The sequence below is a fragment of the Mus caroli genome, chromosome 14 (assembly GCF_900094665.2).
Source record: "Mus caroli chromosome 14, CAROLI_EIJ_v1.1, whole genome shotgun sequence".
Taxonomy (NCBI): Eukaryota; Metazoa; Chordata; class Mammalia; order Rodentia; family Muridae; genus Mus; species Mus caroli.
In genome coordinates this window covers 13,798,233-13,818,246 of record NC_034583.1, presented here as the reverse complement: position 1 = coordinate 13,818,246, position 20,014 = coordinate 13,798,233, and the positions used below count along the sequence as shown (strand labels likewise).

The following is a 20,014-nucleotide window of genomic DNA, read 5'->3' as shown; positions in this document are numbered from 1 at the left end:
GTGACTCTAGTCCATAACCATTGGTTCTACGCGCTTCCCTACAGGACCTCGATTACTACGGTAAGGGACCCCAAACGGAGTTAGGCTGCGGATGAGCGCCTGCGCTCAGGGAGTGCCAACCTCCCCGTTCCTCCAGCCCCTGAGTAACGTGGAAGAGTCAGATCTTCAACCTCTGTAAACACCGAGCCTCTCACTGAACGCCGTTCCGCTCGTTGTGTCTTTCTAGTCCAGCCGACCTCCTTGGCGCCTCTGCGGCTGCTAGTCAGGCAATCTTCTGGGCACTCCGAGCGCGGGGTCCTCGCGGCATTCTCTGCTGCTTCAGCTGCGGTGCAGAGAGGACCCGGCACCGAATCACTGACTCGCCCAGGTGTCGGGGTGAGTGTGAGGGCGGGGAGTCTCCGGGCTGGAGACCTCTCCAAAGCCGGGGAGTAGACCGCATAGCTCCGGCTCGGGACTCTACCCTGGGCTCCAGGAGCGTCCCCGCTGCTGTGCACCCGGGGCCGCGCCTGCCCGGCACGTCCCGGCTTTCTAGCCAGCTGGGCCGGAAGGGAGCGGTGCACCTGCCACGTAGGGTTCTCGGACCCTGGACCCCAGGCGCGGGAAATGTCATCTATACTGAGGTGGAGTACCGACGACTTGAATTTGTCGGACCCCAGGTTTGGCCTTGGAGGGCAAGTCCCCTGATGAAGCTAAGAGAACGCTCTCTTTATAGGGTGGCGCCTGCATGAGCTGGCCTGGGATGGGGAAACAGTGAGTAGGGTGTTGCAGCTTCTCAGGAGACAGGTGACAGGGCTGTAAACTAAGAAGGTGGCCTGGAGAACGGAAACATAATGAGGGGTGGGCTGATTGGATGCAGTGGATTTTTTTGATATTGAAGCTTTAACTTCCTAGTTGAGAAGTTGGGTCACTGTAAAAATCCGGCGTTCTCACGGGGAAAGATTTTTTTTTTTTTTTTTTTTTTGGTGGCATTTGGGATTTTGACTTGGAAACACATTACACAGAAAAAAAAGGAATTTTCTGCAGGCAAATGTATAAATCCTTCCTCTGTATTGAAAGAAGAAAACGTGCCCCCCCCTTTTGAGAGAGTCCCACTGCTATTATCTTCTGTTTCTCAGTGTCTTCCTGTTTTTTTAAACATTTTTTTTGCATTTATTTGTTTGTTGTATGTGTGTTGCATGCCACAATATACATGTAGAATTCAGAGGCCAACTTCTGGGCCACAATTCTCTCCTTCCACCATGAGGGTCTTAGTGCTCAAACTCATGTCCTTAGGCTTGCTAGCAGACACCTTTTTTGATGAGCCATCTCAGGCTCCTTATCTTTGTTTTACCTACTTGCTGCTTTTAGCTAAGAACCACACTGCAATGCCATTACCAACATTCTACTGAGTTATCACTAAAATTACTTTAACCAAGATCACCCATCACATCAAATATGACAATCATATGTTCTCGGTATAGATTTAAAAAAAAAAAAAAAGTCTTGGAGCTGGAGAGATGGCTTGTCAGTTAAGAGCACTAGATGCACTTTTGATGGACCCAGGTTCAATTCCTGGGCCTCACACAGTGGCTGACAGCTGTCTGTAACTCCAGTCCCATAGGAATCCTACTCCCCCTTCTGGCCTTCTTGGGCACTGCACACTCAGTGTACAGATACATATGCAGAGCACCCATACAAATACAATAAAAACTTAAAGAAAAAAACAAAACTACTTGCAAAAAAGTTAACCCCCTTTTAATGCATAAGACATAGATATATTTTAAATAGGCATGTGTTTTGGTTTGTTTTTTTTTTTTTCTAATTTGTGTAGGAGATGATGCAGAGAACCCAAGTTCAGGTCCCATTACCCACACTGGGTGGCTCTTAACAACCAATAACTCCAGGGAATCTGATGTACTTTTCTGGCCTCTGCAAGTACCTGCACTCACATGACATATACAAACAGAAATACATACAAAATTAAAGTTTAAAAAACTTGGGTTGTAAGCTGCCTGAGATGGGTGCTAGGAACCGAAGAACTCTGGTCCTCGGCCGAAGCAGTAGATGGTTTTAATCCCACCCCCTGTATCTCCAGCTTCAAGGGATCCACTGTCCACTCCTGGTCCTCATGGATCTCCATTTACATGCACAAACCCACACTCAAATACACATAATACACATTTAAATTATTGAAAAAAAGTCTTATCAAACAGTCTGTAGGGAACAGTATGACTGGCTGAGGGTAAAAGACTGGAAATGTTAGATCATTGGTAGCCAGCAGTCATGGCATATGCCTTTAATCCCAGCACTTGGGTGGTAGAGGCAAGCAGACTCTTGTGTTAGAGGCCAACCTGGTCTTCAGAGTGAATTCCAGGACAGCCGAGGTTACACAGAGAAACCCTATCTTGGGAATAAAAGGAAAATTTAAAAAAGGAAAATTGTAAAACATTTTTGAGATTTATTTTTTTATTATTTGGGGTTTATTTTTATTATTTGCACTATTGTATGTGTTTGTATGTGGGTATGTGCACATGAGTGCCATGCCCATAGAAACAAAAGGCAATAGATCCCCTGGAGCTGGAGTTATGATCTGCCTGACATAGGTGCTAGGATTGAATCTGAGTGGTTTGTTTGTTTGTTGAGTTAGGGGTCCAGTTTTGTGTTGTTGTTGTTGTTGTTGTTTGGTTTTTCAAGACAAGGTTTCTCAGTGTAACCACCCTGGCTGTCCTGGAATTCCCTTTGTAGACCAGGTTGGGCTGGAACTCACAGATTTCCCCCTGCCTCTTCCCTTGAAGTGCAAGGTATTCAGCACCAAGCCCAGCATAATCTGGGTCTTCCGTAGGAGCATGTACATGCTCTTAATCACTGAGCCATCTCCAATCTGAGAAAACCACTTCTACTCATCCTTTTAAATCTTCACAGCTTCACTTCTGTGTGGCATTCCCCTAGAAATGCATAAATACGCTTCAGATACCAAAACTCTCCAATACGCTTCAGATACCAAAACTCTCCAATACGTTTCAGGTACTAAAACCCTTCCCCATTTTTAAAATTCTGCTTCAGCTCCATCTTAGGCTTTTTTTTTTTTTTTTTTTTTTGTTCCACTTCCTTGCTATTCAAATATTGGTTTTTTTCTTTCATATATGTTTCTTGCTATGTTCATAACTTCTTTGGATATAACTCCTTATAATACCCATTAACAACATAACAGTCTCTTTGAAGGACTAGACTCAATCAAATACAGTGATTGATGTACTCATTTGAGTCAAATATATTAGGAATTGGGTCAAAGTATGTATGACCAGGACTAACAATTTCAGCTGTCTTATTTCTGCACAATATACCCAGACTTAAATACATTTTTTCTTAAAGCTTGTCCAAATCTCATTGTATATTTTACTCCATTCCCGTTAACCTTCTAGTACAGGCTCCTACTAGGGCAGTGCCTGAGAAGGCCAGAAGAGGGCACTGGACGCCCTTGGACTAGAGTTACAGACAGTTGTAAGGGTGCTGGATGTCAAGCCTTGTCCTCTAACCTGCCAAGCATCCATCTCTCCAGCTCTGATCCATCACTCATCTCTTAACTGGTGTCACCTAATTTGGTGCCTCCTTATCCAATTTCCATAGTATAATTAGTATAATCTCTCCAGAAATGTAAATCAGATTTGCATATTTTCTCTCAAAATAAAAAATTAAATAAAATGTGGGAAATTAGTTCACTGAGAACAATAAACAAGGCAAGCCTTGCCCCATGAACAGTGGCTGTTTTCATATTCTTACCTTTTTTCCAGCATTTCTTCAACCTTAAGAGTTGCACATTTTGTTTTGGATTTCTTTCATGTATTCTCTTTGTCCGTGTAACCCTTGAAGATTCCAGTAGTTCATTCCATTTCTCCTATCATAGAGTTGCTTCTTACTATATTTGTATTTGCAACTGAAGAAAAGTGTAGAAATTTTTAGTTTAGCATATCCCCAAATGCCTAATATATAAATATAGAATAGTTTGTTGAATAGGGGAAAATGGTTAAGATTCTGGTTGAGAATCAGAGGAACTAAATTCTTCTTGTTTCATATTTGTGTATGTGTACATGCATGCATGTGTGTGTGAGTGTGTGTGTATGTATTTGTGTAGGTGCATGCAACTTCAGGGATCCCCATGTGTGTGTGGATCAGAGGTTTAAGTTGGGTGACTTTGTGGTTCTCCACCTTGTTTCCTGAGACAGTCTCACTGAACCTGGGCCTCGCTGACTGGCTAGAATAGCTAGCCAGAAAGCCTGTCTCCACTCCACAGTCCCCAGCCCCTTATTCCACTGTTAGAGTTACAGAAAGGAACCACCCACCACCTCCTGTTTTGATATGGCTGTGGGGATCCAAATTCAGGTTCTCGTGCTTACATGGCAGGCTCTTTACTGACCTAAACATCTTTTGCTTACATGGCAGGCTCTTTACTGACCTAAACATCTTTCCATCCCTCATTCTCTCACTGTGTATAAAGGCCATTCTGTGCCTCCATTAAGCTCTGAAAGAAACCTCGGGTGTGCTGGATGACTGTAGTTCCTGGTGCTTAAGGTGCTGTGGCAAAGGAATAGCTTAAGGCCATGAGTTTGGCAACATACGACTGTCTAAAAAGAAAAAGACACACTTACCTTCCAGGAATATTTTGACTGTAATTGTCAGGAAGAATGTACACATAAAGTGGGTTCATGAAGCAGTTACACTACAGTCAAGTCTCTGATGGCTGTGTTTGCAGTTCAGAAGTCACATCCACATACAGTTTGTGGTGGTGGTCAATCAAGTAAGGGACAACATAACTGCAGCTACTAAAAGCATAAGTGGCTAAAGAAATAGCCACAACAAATGAGGTGTTGCTTCTTATATCCATTAGGCAATTGGTCATAATATGGATAGAAAAATTAAGATCTTTTCTTATTATAGGAGGTTAAAATAGGTTTTAAAGCCAAGTGCTGTTGAGTGCTGGAAGTGTTATGCTCTCATCTCAGCACAAAGGATAACAACAGTAAATCCAGTGGCTGGGTTGACAACCAGTGTTCTGAAACCTGAACTGCTCCCGATAAAAACAACTCTGGTGGAAACTTTCCTGGAAAGAATTTTTCACCAGATTAAGAAAGTGAGTGGAAATCTAACCCTAAAATAAAGAAACCAGTCAAAACAAGCACCTGTCTTAGAGAGTGCTGTGATAATGGAGTGCCACTGTGTTCCAGGAGGCTAGTGCTTTGACATAACCTATGTCACCTCTTTCGTTTCTACTCTAATCAGTTAAACTTTCTCAGCATAAAAACAAGAGCATGTTTTGGTTTCTGTATGGAACATATCCTTCAACTCTTCCTTTTAAATGAAGCCAGAAGAGCACATTGACTATAGCATCGATCTATAATGATATCACCAACAGATGTCAGTATGATAAATACCATGACCAAAAGCAATTTGCGGAAGAAAGGATTTACTTGGCTTATACATCCTGATCACAGATGCTCGTTGAAGGAAGTCAGGTCAGGAAATGAAACAGAGGCAGGAAACATGGAGGAATGGAGGAACACTGCTTAGTGGCTTGCTTAGCTTCTCACATCACCCAGGAGCCTAGGCATTGCACCACCCATGGTAGGCTGGGTCCTACATTAATCATTAACCAAGAAAATGACCAACAGATATGCCCACAGAACAGTCTAGTGGGGGCAATTCCTCCATTAGACTTTCTCTTCCAGATGTACCTAGGTTGTGTCAAGTTAACAGAACTAACAGGCATATATTGTATATTGCACTGATTAACTATCCTCTGTTAAATAAACTTGCATTCTTGGAATAAATCATATTTAATTTGTTGCTGAATTTTGTTTTCTAGAATTAAGAACTTTTCCATCTGTGTTCTTAAGTGATCTTAATCTACTATTATTTCCATTGCCTTTGTCTGTTTTTTATGTCAAGGCATTTTTAATACAATATATTTTGATTATATTCCTTCTCCTTCCCCTACCCAGGCCCTTCCCTTCCCCATCCCTACCCAGCTTAGTGTTCTCTCTTTCCAAAAAGAAAAGAAAAGGAAGAAAGAAAATCAGACAAATAGAAAACACAGTAAGACAAAAAAAAAAAAAAAAAACAAACAAACAAACAGACATCCACACACGCGTGCATGCAGAGTCATCCTCGTGTTGTCAACCACTGTGGATGGTGCCTGCCCTGCCCAGTGATACGCCAGTGGAGAAAAACAATTTTCCCTCTCCTAACATGTATCAGTTGCAAGCAGCTTGGTCAGGGGTAGGAGTTGGTGTCTGCGTCCCTTTCTCTACCCTGGGATTTTGTCTGGTGTGAATCTGTGGAGGTCTTTGTGTGGTGTCAGAGTCTCTACAAGTTGATATGCATATCAGCTCTGCTGTGCCTGGAAGATGCTGTTTCTTTCCTTGGAGTTGTCCACTACTGGCTCTTGGACTCTTTTTCTGTCTCTTCTACATAGTTCCCTGAGTCTTGAGAGGAGGGATATGATAAAGACCTCCTGTTTAGGGCTGAGTGCTCCAAAGTCTTTTACTCGCTGTACATTGTCCAGATGTGAGTCTCTACATTAGTTACAATCTACTGCAGCTGTGCATTTTCAGTGTACAGTAAGCATAACCCCCTTTTTTTTTCCTCCACAGAAAATGATCCACAGTCTATTTCTCATAAACTGCTCTGGCGACATTTTTCTAGAAAAACACTGGAAGAGCGTTGTAAGCCAGTCAGTGTGTGACTATTTCTTTGAAGCTCAGGAGAAAGCTGCTGATGTTGAAAATGTCCCACCCGTCATTTCAACACCTCACCACTACCTCATTAGTATCTACCGGGATAAGCTCTTCTTTGTGTCTGTGATACAGACTGAAGTGCCACCTCTCTTTGTAATTGAATTTCTGCATCGAGTTGCTGACACTTTTCAGGTTTGTATCGGTCAAACTGTTGTAACTAAATCACCCAAGATAGTTCAAGGACACACAGACACACACACACACACACACACACACACGTACGTGCGTTCTTTCATTTGTTACTTAAATTTCTGATGTGTACTGGCTGACTTCTCTTTGTAACTAAACAATCTCATAAACACTTGCAGAGAGTATACAGTAATGCATGTTGCTGTTCTGCTTGTTGCTTTTTATGTGTGGCAAATTATATCATGAGGAAACAGGAGTACCCTCCACTAAGCATTCTCTGGATCATCACAAGGTTTTTATTATCATGAGCACCTTTATATTTCTGTTTTCTGTTTTCTATTTGATGAATAAACCAAATAGCTTAAAGCTTTGTATGTGTTTGAGTGTGGGTTAGTGAGGGCAAATGAAGTTTATAGCTCACATTCCAGATTAATGTCTCAGGACTTTCTGTCATGATATATAATAGGAATCAGCTCAGTATAAATACAATAAGAAAATATTGAAGAGAAATGTTAGGATTTCCAGAGAGAACTTTTTCAAGTCTGTATATTTCTAGCATCTTAAACCATGAGTTAAGCTACTGTTAGTTCACTCTTCAGAACAGAGGGTATTACATAAAAGCAAGCCTTCCTCCCTGCTTTCTCTTGTTCAATGTCATGAATATTTTGTTAGGACTACTTTGGTGAGTGCTCAGAGGCTGCAATTAAGGACAATGTGGTCATAGTATATGAGCTCTTGGAAGAGATGTTAGACAATGGATTCCCACTGGCTACGGAATCTAACATTTTGAAAGAACTGATTAAACCACCAACAATTCTACGTTCTGTCGTCAATTCTATTACAGGTATGAAAAATGAAAACACTCTGCTGGGAACTGACCCATTGACATTGTATAAACAGCTCATTTTGCTCATATGACAGACTATTAGGGTAGTCTACTTTGGCCAAAATTAAGTTACCAATAATGCTTAAATGAATGTATATTTCCGTTCTTTTTCTTTGTCCCTCTCTTTCTCTCTTGGTGTGTGGGCGCACATGAACGCATGCCTGCACACATGCCATAGCGTGTGTGTGCAGGTCAGAAGGCAGTGGTTCTCCCGTCTCCCATGTGGAGTCTGGAGATTGAATCAGGCCCTCAGGCGTGGCAGCAATGCCTTTACCCAGTGACTCATCTGACCAGGCCCCCTTTTCTTTTTGGGGGTGGAGAACAATAACAAAAACAGATCATATGAGGTCAGGTGTAGTTCACATGTGTAATCATATCACTTAGGAAGCTAACCAGGGAATTGTTAATTAAGTTCAAGGCCAATTTGGTATATAGAATGAGAAATATGTTTTGTTTCATTTATTGAAAGAGGCTCAGTCTTGAAGGACAAAGGCCTTTTAGGGTTAGGGTATAGCTCATTTTCCTATTACTGGGTTCAATAAACAGTACTTCGAATAAAGAAAAACTAAAAAAAATAAGTAGAAAATTATGAGTAGACTTCATGCATATTGGGCTTTATGCTTTTTTAAAAAAAAATAAGCTTTCAATTGGGTTTAATTGTAGGCCATACCATATTCAGGCCATCCTTTGATTAAAAGTCTTCTAAGAAAGTAGGCTTCGCGGCACAAGCCTTTAATCCCAGCATTCAGGAGAATTTGAGGCCAACCTGGCCTAAAGAGTGAGCTCCAGGCCAGATGGGACAATATCCAAAAGGAAAAACATCTTCTAAAGGAAGATCCTTATGGAATGCTATGTACACTCCAGCCACATCTGTACTTGTCCTTTTAACATGAAGGAATTACACTCTGGGAAAAGTAGTTTAAATACCTAAACATTTTAAAGAGTACTTTGGTATTTCATGGACATTGTAGTGAGGCACTGCAAATCTCTCACAATACTGTGTTTGGTGGGGGAAAACACAAACTGTTAGATATAGATCTATAGATACCTGTAAATATTTGCAAAGAGTAACATGCTATAATGTTTACATTGACTTTTTTTTAGCTAAGAAGCCATCCTAATTTTTGCCTTATACATCTTAAAATATGTATATGAATGTATGTGCGTGTACATGGAGATGTCATGCTCTGTGCGCTCACCCGAGTTCTTTTTTGAGACAAGGTCTCTCTGACCCTGGATCTAGGTCGGTGGCCAGCAAGCCCTAGCCATCCTGTCTCGACCCCCACAGTGCTAGGATCGCAGGTGTGTACAAAGTCACACCCATCTTTTTATGTGGGTGCTGGGGTCTGGCAGGTCCTCATGTTTGCATAGCAAGCACTTTTATCCACTGAGCCATCTCTCTAACCCATTTCATACTTTTTAACTTTTAAGAAAAAATGTGTTTGATAGGAAAAACATACCAATGTGTAATGTAAAACTATAACATGAGTTGATGACATAAAGAGAATGGGTTCAGACTGAATGTGGTGGTGTCACCTGTAATCCCAGCTACAGTTGTGAGGTCACAGGTACAGAGGAGCCTTGCTTAGTAAACTAAGGCCCTGATTCTGTTTCCTAGCACCACACCTATATGCACACACCAAAGAGTGGTTCAGTAGTTGAAGTAGTCTTTCTTGAACTACCACGCCCTAGCACAGGACCCATCAGAATCGGTAGATTGTGGAATAAGATCGAGAAATAAGAGCATTAGTGAGAAAAGTACGCATACAATGGGAGACTGAACTGTATTAGCCCCTCCAGCAGAAGTAGAGCTGTTGACAACTGAGCACTGAGGGTCACACGGAACAGCTGAAGCTGGGCCGATGGATGGGATGGCCAAGACTCCAGTCCACAACAGGGAGCTGAGATGGGAGAACACTTCTGCCAAGGCTGAGCAAAACATTTAGCTTTTATCAGAAAGCAGGTGGGGGAGCACTGAAGGCTACTGAACAGGGAAATAATATGATTAAAGCAGTGTTCTTCTAAAACTCTACAAAGGAACGGGCTGGAGACAGTAACACCAGCAATAAATAGACTATAAAATTAATGTTAGCTTTGTTAGCTGCACTCAGTGACACACACCTGTAATCCTAGCATTTGGGGGGCTAATATGGGAGGATCCCCAGTTCTAAGCCATCCTGGACTGCATGGATTCCTTGTCATTAAAAATTAATCTAGAGTGGAATATATTGTGTGGCTGTGTAGTCAAGAATGACTGAATTTACAATTCTCCTGCCTCCATTTCCTCACATTTAAAGTGTACACTCCACCGTTGAATGCTGGACATTGAACAAAAGGCTTCATGCACACTAGGCAAGCGCTCTGCCTGTTACATCCCCAGCCCTGAAACCATAGTTTCTGTTTGGAGTGCTTTTGTGTGTGTCTTGTTTTGTTTATGGAGACAGTCCTCATAAGAGCTCAGGCTGGCTTTAAACTAGCAACCTTCCTGCTTTAGCCTCCTGAGTGTTGGAGTTATAGGGTTGTGCTACCTGTCTTGCATCCTGTTTTAGTTTCTTATTTATTGCTTTATGAAGACAGGGTCTTACTATGTAGCCCTGACTGGCCTGCATCTCACTCTGACCAGGCTGGCCTCAGACATGCCCTTGTCCTCTGTGCCCTGTCTCTCAAATGCTGGGATTACAAATTCGAGCCCTATGCCTGGCTTTGCAAGTGTAAAGAAAGCAGAATTACCAAAATAGAAACATTGGTAAATGCTACTTATGGGGAAGTATTTAAAGAAACATGCATAAATGTTAGTGGTAGTTGATGTTAGTAATAGTAAACAGATTTGTTGTTGTTGTTTTATAAGCTGCCTTTTACTGCTGGTCGGCATGTGTTACTTTTCCATTAAAATGTAAACTGAACAAAATGTTTACTAAATCACAGTGGAAGGGGTTCTGTTTGGATAACCACACAGTTTGCCAGGAAGCTAGTCAGATATTGAACGTTAATGATATTTCAGCAAAATAAATGGTATACTGACCTTAAGAAAGGTGTTGGGTTTTGTTTGTTTGTCTGATTTGCTTTGTTTTGGTTTTGCTATGCTGGGAATTGAATAAGGCCTTGCATGTTAGAACTACATTCTCAATAGTCTACTGATGTTAAAGTGGGAAAATAAACTAGGACCTTCACAGATTGGGGCAGTCCCTCATGTAGAATTCCCCTGCACACCCAAAAGCCAGGTTCTGAAGTCTTCTCAGCAGAGACTTCTTGCCAACAGGGCTCTTCCTTTCATTACTACCAATAAACAGGAAGCAAAAGATAAATGAGTGCATCTATCGTGGTCTAACAGGTGGCCTGTCTCTAGTCTCTTGTGTGGGATATATCTCCAGCAATTCCAGAGCCCATCACAACAGCTATGAAGGAAAATCCAAACATTAAAGTAGAAGCTAAAGCATTATTTTTTCCTTTTCATAATAACTTTTCTAATAACCATTGCACGCACCCACTTTGCCTTTTTCTTTTCTAATTTCTAGGCAGTAGTAATGTTGGGGATACACTCCCCACTGGGCAGCTATCCAACATCCCATGGCGTCGAGCAGGAGTAAAGTACACAAACAATGAAGCCTATTTTGATGTAGTTGAAGAGATAGATGCAATTATAGATAAATCAGGTAATTATGTTCACGTGGTCTCATGGGGGAAAGAACTTCAGTTAATACAAGTTGAATTTAAAACCGAAATCCCTTGGCAGGAAGTTTTCAGCAGAGAAACATTCATTTTCTAATGATGTATAAATCTTTTTTTTCTGCCCAAAAGTTACCTATAATTATCACAGCCACTAGTTGAGATATTGCCAGATGTTTGAAGTCCCTCTTGCAGTTACTCATCTGACAGGTATTCTATATCCATGGTACCCATGCTTCTCCACTCTGTACAATGCTTCTGCTAAAGGCCTCTTCTAGTGGTTTCAACCAGAGAAAACATTGGTGGTAAATACTAGAATAATAAATTTTTATTTTTAAAACATCTCATTGTATCCTCACAATTTATACATAAAGCAGCTGAGACTCAGAACCGTGTAACCTGTTCAGCATCATACAACTAGTTGGTGTAGGGGAGTGGATGACACGATGAATTACAGGTATAACTTTGTCTTCTTTCCAATATAACCTAAGCCTATAGCTTAGTCCATATTATGTGAAACCTGCTTCATCTTTAAATTCTAAACTTCTGTCCAAATAATCCTTACAAGATTGACTCACTAAAGGTTTCATCTTTCTTAATCTCTAGCTAGTCAGGTGTAGCCAGTGAGAAACACTGTTGAAACTAGTATAGTAGATCCAAATAGATCCTCTGTCCTCTCACCTGTCAGTGAGGTAGGTGCAAAGCCTGTGGTTCTCACAACCAGAGTGTTTCTACTACTCAGGATATAGTGATAGCTCTAGAGAAGACCCAGATCCATTCAGGTAATCAGCTCTTTCTTTCTTTCTTTAGGATCTACAGTCTTTGCAGAAATTCAAGGGGTCATTGATGCTTGCATTAAGCTGTCTGGAATGCCTGATCTCTCCCTCTCTTTCATGGTAAGTTTTGAACTATAGAACATCTATAGTTCCTTGTATGCATGATACATTTGAAATGCTAAGTGATATAATTGCTGAAATAAAATTTTACTTATGTTGTATTTGTGTGTGTTTGATTTGGCGTGCATTTGCCAGGGCAGATGTGTGGAGATCAGAGGACAGCTTCCAGGATGTGGATCCTAGAGATCAAACTCAGATCCTCAGACTTGGTAGCAAACACACTCTACCTACTAAGTCATCTCTCCAGCCCTGGAGTGTGTATGTTAGGTTACAAACGATTATCTCAGAAATATTCCAAGCCAGCTTAACAGACAGTAACTGACATGTTGAACATGGCCTTGATGAAAAGGTCTTTACCTAGAGTGTGCTAGAAGTAGGTCAAGATCTGCTGTCTGGCTTTTGTCTCTCCATGGTCATTTTTACTGACTGTATGCTTATGTAAAGGGGCACTGATCATTTTACAGTCAGCATGATACACTGCTACAGACAGCAAAGAGAGATGTGTTCTGCTTCTGTCTCTGTTCCCAGTGTCTCCTCTCTTGAAGCTCAGTCTTCATCTCTAGGATACAGAGAGCCATTTGCTTTCCATCCTTTATAACCTCGAGTAAAGTGATGTATATGAAAGATTTGCAAACTGTAAAAGGTTACAGAGCTATAAGGTGATTCTGATGTTGGTATAATCAGTTCTTACACGGCTTTTACAGTGGCTTAGGGAGTATATTAATTCATAACATTTATAGCATATTATAATTCATTAATGTAAACATTTATGTCATACGACTTATACTCTGTGCATACGGCTTATCTTTTCCTGACAGAACCCAAGGCTTCTAGATGACGTCAGCTTCCACCCATGCATCCGATTCAAACGCTGGGAGTCTGAAAGAGTTTTGTCATTCATTCCTCCAGATGGAAATTTCCGACTCATATCATATCGTGTCAGCTCACAAAAGTAAATTGACGCATCAGCCAGAATTTGTAAACCCCGACAATCTGAATAGAACTCCCAGTTGTTGTTTCATCTTTACAGTTTAATTCTTGAGTATACCAATGTTTCCTATAACTGTGGCTCACCTGGAGACCTGGTGAGAACTTTGTACCCAAAACAATTAGTGTTTCTGAACATGGAAGTGTAGAGAAGTAGTAAGAGAGAGTAAGTTAAAAATCTATGACTAAGAGCAAGCCTTTGGACTGTGCGTGACCTGGGCAAGCCATGAACTCGGTGCCTTAGTCTGCTATGTCTGTAAACAAACAAGACAGGATACCCTAAAACATCCCCTAAACTGCCTGCTTCAAGTCACTGTTCTCTACATTGAGTCTGGGGCTTGAAGTGGTTCTTGTTTTTAAAACAGTGTCTTATTTGTTACCTCAAACTCTGGATCCTGCTGCCTCAGCTTTCTGGGTGCTAGGATCATGGATATGTGCCACCATCTTCACCTCGCATTGAGCTTGAAAGCTGAGCATTGTCAGCTGTAGCTGACCTGTCCCTTAAAACTTCAGAAAGCATTGGGTAACTAGACAAAACTGAAACTCTCTTCTGAGAAAATATTTCTTAGTGCTTTAAATTTTTAATGGGCTTCTCTCTCTCTCTCTCTCTCTCTCTCTCTCTCTCTCTCTCTCTCTCTCTCTCTCTTTTCTTTTTTTTTTTTTTTTAACTATATCCCTTTATCTGAGTTGTTTATGTGGTATCTGGAGGAGATTTCTGTTTGGGCTTATGTATTTGTTACTAACCCATANACTGAAACTCTCTTCTGAGAAAATATTTCTTAGTCTCTGTCTCTCTCTGTGTCTCTCTCTGTCTCTCTCTCTCTCTCTCTCTCTCTCTCTCTCTCTCTCTCTCTCTCTCATTTCTTCCTTTTTTTTTTTTAACTATATCCCTTTATCTGAGTTGTTTATGTGGTATCTGGAGGAGATTTCTGTTTGGGCTTATGTATTTGTTACTAACCCATACATTTCTAGCACATTGGTACCAGGACATTGCTGTCCTCAACCCTAGTGCATAGGCCTAATCTGCTAGGGCATATGGCCCTGTGGCACAGTTACAGACCTCGTAGGACATACACTACATCTGGAGTTGTCCCATACCTTTCATAATGTACTTTTGTATCTTTCTGTGTCTTTTTTTCAGTCTAGTGGCAATACCAGTGTATGTGAAACACAGTATCAGCTTTAAGGAAAACAGCTCTTGTGGCCGGTTTGATATAACAATTGGACCGAAACAGAATATGGGGAAAACGATTGAAGGAATCACAGTGACTGTTCACATGCCCAAAGTTGTGCTGAATATGAACCTGACACCAACGCAAGGCAGCTATACATTTGATCCAGTGACCAAGGTACAGGCACTTCGAAACAAGAATGAACAAGTGTTCTGCAATCTATTTTGTGGTTGTGGGTGGAGGTCACAGTACTTAGGAAGCAGGGTCCTTGCCTTGCTTAAACAAGACTAGCCAAGGGTTTTCAGAGTCCTAGAAAAGATGATTTTCTCTCTGCTCCCTTGCTTCCTTATGTAGGAAATGTAAGTTTTCAGCAGAATAGAGTACTTGATAAATGAGAAGGTGTTTTGGTTTGGTTTGGTTTGGTTTGGTTTGGTTTGGTTTGGTTTGGTTTGGTTTGGTTTGGTTTGTGTTTGAAATATAGGAGCTGGGTGTGGTGGTGCACGCCTTTAATCCCAGCACTTGGGACAGAGGCAGGTGGATTTCTGAGTTCAAGGCCACCCTGGTCTACAGAGTGAGTTCCAGGACAGCCAGGGCTACACAGAGAAACCCTGTCTTGAAAACTCCAAAAAGAAAAAAAAGCCTTTCTGGGACCCTTTAAGTGTGAGCAGGCGAGCTGGAGTCATCCTTCCGTCTGTCAGTTACTCAGTCCCACACACATGATTCTGCTATGGATTCTGTAACTGAACATTTAGTGATTAGAACATAAGCCAATTGTCTAGTCCTGGCTTCTGTTTTCTAAGACACTGCGTCATTTTGTGTAGTGTATAGCATCTGTTGACCTCTGAGCATGTCTTTAACACAGTTCAGGTATTTTCTCTTGTGTTTTTAAGGTACTAGCATGGGATGTGGGCAAAATTACTCCACAAAAGCTCCCAAGTCTTAAAGGACTAGTAAATTTACAGTCAGGAGCACCCAAGCCAGAAGAGAATCCAAACCTCAACATACAGTTCAAGATCCAGCAGCTTGCTATTTCAGGTAACATGTGTTTGCTGGGCATTTAGGGGACATTGGGGCTAGGAGTTTGGAAGAGTACTAACAGCTCTACCCTAGAAGGAGCAGCAGCTCCAGTTTGCCTCCTGTGTAGCTGGTCTCCAGACAGCAGCCACTTGAGAACACAACTTACCTCATGTTGTTCTGTCACACATACCTCACCTCACCTTCATTTAAGAGCCAGAGAAGCCCTCATTTGTGTTCAAAGAAAGTGGAACTAGCTAGTTTTGTGAGCAGGGGCATCTTAACCAAGGCCATGCTCCTTAGAGTACAGCATGTCGGGGATAGAAAAGGGATGTTGTTTCCACATGATGAATGGAGCACTGTGCAATGTCACATCTAAGGCACAGTGTTCACTGCTACACAAGTACTGCATTATTACTCTGGTAGTAATGATTCGTTTCATTCTTTTTGACACAGGCTTAAAAGTGAACCGCTTGGACATGTATGGTGAGAAGTATAAGCCATTTAAAGGAGTCAAATATGTCACAAAGGCTGGGAAGTTCCAAGTGAGGACATGAGAAGAGGCCAAACTTGCTCAAGATCAGTTTGTTTTTCAAGTGTCATTGCAATTTATTACTGTTAGGTACCAAGTGGGTGGGAATAATATACAGCATTTGTGTCAAGCTACCCTGCTAACAAAGTTGCTTAGTAATTGATGTAGGGTTCTTACGGAGCTTTAAGCTAAGGAGAGTTTTCTAAAGACTTAGCTTATTTTGTATCTTTTCACTTAGGAAAAGGTTTAGACGATTTCTTCCATGGGGGCTACCAGCTGAATGCTGCACATTATAACAGTCAAAGCAGAAGGCTACAGTGATATCCTCTCTCCTAAAGCAAGCGAACTGGTCTCATCTACCAGCAGGAACTGTCTCAGTCTGTGATGTGTCAGGTGCAGCCAAGTGTCACACCTTCTGATCTTAGCCATCTCAGTGTCTGTCCCAAGAGAAGAGATTGCCCCACCCTAAGAAGTTTACAGAAAACTGCCTCTTCAAGTGTTTGCCTTACTCAGCTTTTCACTTGTGCCATTAAGCAAGCACTGTAGCAAAAGCCACTTCCACATGGCCCTGGCAGGGAGCACTACAGCTCCGTGCTCCATTCTCACTGTACTTGGTATTATATTTTTTATAAATAAGATTTTTATGTAAAGCTCAGATTTTGATTTACAAGGACCTTGCTGCAGTAAATATTCCATCAATCTTGTGCCACTAGTTCAGCTGTTAAGATAGCACAGTCAAATCATTTGCATCAAAAGGGCAAATACTTCATTAAGATAATGAAAGGGAACACTACTTCTGTCGTTAGCGAGTTACTGCAGGCACAGGTGTTTGTGCTTTTAAACAAATTAAAGTAGTAAAAGAGAAAATCAAGCAAAACCTTTGCCATTCTCATGTTTTATTAAAGCTTTATTTAATGCCACTAACCTAGTTAGTTAGCTTGAAACCCTAGTTTAGCTAAAGAAGGAAATCATGAGTTTCACTATGTTGCTCTTTTCAATCTTTTATCTTTTTGTGTTTAAGTAGTTGAATTTGCTTGTGTGCCCTTCATTTGGGGGAGCGCCTTTTCATACTACATATATCTCAAGGCCATTGTGATGACACCTTCTCCAAACTCCTATCAAATTCGAATGAAGCACTTAAGTGTCTTTGCTGTACTGTGTACGTGGAAGAACATTACACTGAAGGACAGAGACCATTTATACTAATTGGTCTTTACTCTTGAAAAGCCAGTCTGTGACTCAGGCCATTCTGTATGTTTCACTTGGAAATCCTTGTTCAGTGACAAAAGAAAGTGGAGGAAGACAAAAGTGCTTGCCCTTCCTAGCTGCCTTGTCATCCTTTGTCCCTCCTTACCATGCTAGGTCATGTCCTAGGCTCACTCCACGTTGGCGTGCCAACGATGCAGCAGCAGTGCCCCTGTGGCCGTCTAATAAGAAGGCCAACTGTTGCAAAACTTCAAGTAGACTTTTCTTGAGTAACGAATCTCAGATTGACAATTATATTTTAAGTAAAAACATCTAGTTCTAGTTCTAGTATCTTGTTCTTTTACCTCAGAAGCAAGCACATCAGTTTTAGTTCTTCACCATCCTTTATCTCACGACTACACCTAGACCGCACAGCTTCCTTCCTGTGTATCTTCTTGTCTACGTTTCTTGTCTCCAGGGATTTCTGCTGAAATAGCTAAGCAGACTGAATTCTTTTACTGTTAAGTTGTTGTATTTATTAATTTGACAGACCCTAATAAGCCCTTTCTCTAGTTCTGGCTATCATGTCAATAAATATATGAGAGCAACCAAATGATTTTTAAAGTTTGATTGTATTCAGGCTGTATTAATGCAGGCTGCACTGGATCAGTTTTTTCTCTATCATAAAATGTTCCAGTTGCTTGAAGAACTTTGAAGTGGCCTCTTCCTGAATAGAGCATATTTATAACCATTCATCTTCTGGTAACAGACCACGTGATAAAAATGATCAAAACTATCTTCCTTACCACTTCAATATAGACCCAGGAATACCCAGTATCAAAAGATTTTTTAAACCGAGTTCTGGGTAATCCACCATATTCTCCTTTTTCTGTTGTTCTAAAGAAATCATAACCCAAGAGTAAATAAACAGATCCTATTTTCTGGGTGGGGTAGCCCCACCCCCCAGCCCCCAGTGGAATTCCGCTGGTAGCCTCATTTCCTAAAGGTGCTACAGAAGAACACTGGAAAGATGCGGCTATTGTTGTCCTTAAAAGCAACTGCTTAAAAATACAACTAACTGCAGAGTCTGCGGCACACAGTTCCGGTGAACAAAGTGAACAGCAGATAGAGGCTGCAGGGATTTCCAAGTCTATTCAGCAGCCGTGGACACAGGCTGCCATCCATTCTGTAAGTCAATGCAATGAAAAAAAGTTTACCCTGTGATATTATTTAACCTTTTCTTTTTCTTCTTCAGTTCTAGAAAATTAGGCAAAAAGCATGTTTTGTTTGTTTTAGTCAGTGTTTCCTCAAACAAGAGGAGGATTATGTCCTCAAAGCCAGTTCTGCCTCACACCCATAGCTATGTACTGGGGTTGGGAACAAACAAAAGTGTCCCTCACATTTCACAACTTCAGCTTTTTAAGGGACACTGGTGGTCTCTACTAAAATTAGGGTGTCTCTAGCCAGGAGGTGACCTACATTTGGCTGCTTTGCCCACTGATAACTTGTGATTTCTTCTCCTTCTAATGTATAAGAATACATTAGCTAGAATTGTTGCCAAGATTGTCCTTGATCACACAGACCCTCTTATGTAACTACACTATTATATAACTCCTTTATGGATTGAATAAAGCTGTTAGTTTCCAGACCTTGAGAATTAGCTTCAATACAAAATAAGTCTGACCTAAAGTTGTTAGTAAAATAACCTCAATTAGAGCATTATTCATATAAATGTACTTTATTGTTTTAAACAGAACAAAAGAAGAGGCAGAAACATTTGCATATAAGTCCTAGCTTATAAACATAGTTTTTAGTGGTGGCATCTCTAACACGTCATTCAGGGACTGTTTCCTTTTGCCTCCTTGTACTGTAAGCACTGACACTCGAAAGCACATCTGGTGGACATGTGTCTCCAGAACTGAAAGAACTTGGAGAATAAACATGATTTTTCTTAGTTCCTCTAAGTAATCTTTAGTAAGACAAAAGATGATCTTTGGCATAGATTCATACTTTAAAGGCATTGATATGCATTTATATCAGGTAAGCAACTATACAGGTCTGCTGAGAGCTTTGAAAAGAATCTTATCAGCAAAAAGAAATAGGGGAGCCTGAGTATTCAGGGTCAACTTAAGATTTACAAGTTCAGTGTTGGGATTGGACAGACTAGATGTGGGGAGAACGTCCAGGAAGAAGACCTCACTCCTGTATTCGTCTGCTTCCTGATCTCTGAAAGAAGCATTTGTATACTGGGAAATGCTTATACAGCCAGGATAAATGCAAAAAAAAAAAGGAAAGTCACTTTTACACTAACTTTGCCCAATAGGAAACATGCCTTTCTGATAAATAGATACCATACTCATTATTCTTGAATACTTCGTATTTATGGAAGGATGAAAAATGCTTGGTTGTAGTTGATTAAACACAACCAGGAACTATAATAGTTCCTACTGATTTTTCCCTAGAAGCACCAGAAGTATAATCTGCAAATGCTAGTCTCCCTTACACAAGAAAAACCTTTCAGACAAGATTGCCTTCCCATTCAAGTCTCTTAAGGAGCAAGCCCTAATTCTTAGGTCTCAATTTTGAATGAACCTTTCAAAGTTACAAGCAAAGTCAAGTGTGATGGTAGGAGCTAACAGGCTGACACAGGTAGATCACTTGAATCCAGAAGTTCAAGACTAGCCTGGACAACATAAAGAGACCCAGTCTTGAAATTAAAAAAAAAAAAAAAAAAAAAAAGGGGTGGAGGGATTACAGACAAACACATACCTATGTAT

The 20,014-nt window shown here is 41.0% G+C and overlaps 1 protein-coding gene across 3 annotated transcripts; it reads left to right on the top strand.

The window, feature by feature from the left end:
• The first annotated feature begins 24 nt into the window (after window positions 1-24).
• Ap3m1 (adaptor related protein complex 3 subunit mu 1) lies at window positions 25-18,883 on the top strand. 3 transcript variants are annotated; one of them, XM_021182426.2, is made up of 9 exons: window positions 25-60; window positions 6,627-6,902; window positions 7,572-7,743; window positions 11,301-11,438; window positions 12,262-12,347; window positions 13,166-13,299; window positions 14,476-14,683; window positions 15,397-15,541; window positions 15,977-18,883. In XM_021182426.2, the coding sequence occupies exons 2-9, from the start codon at window positions 6,630-6,632 to the stop codon at window positions 16,075-16,077; spliced, it is 1,257 nt and encodes a 418-aa protein (XP_021038085.1). In that variant the 5' UTR covers window positions 25-60; window positions 6,627-6,629; the 3' UTR covers window positions 16,078-18,883. The 3 variants fall into 3 exon arrangements, with proteins under 3 accessions (XP_021038085.1, XP_021038084.1, XP_029324635.1); XM_021182425.2 differs by lacking the exon at window positions 25-60 and adding an exon at window positions 68-375; XM_029468775.1 differs by lacking the exon at window positions 25-60 and adding an exon at window positions 382-620.
• Window positions 18,884-20,014: the final 1,131 nt, after the last annotated feature.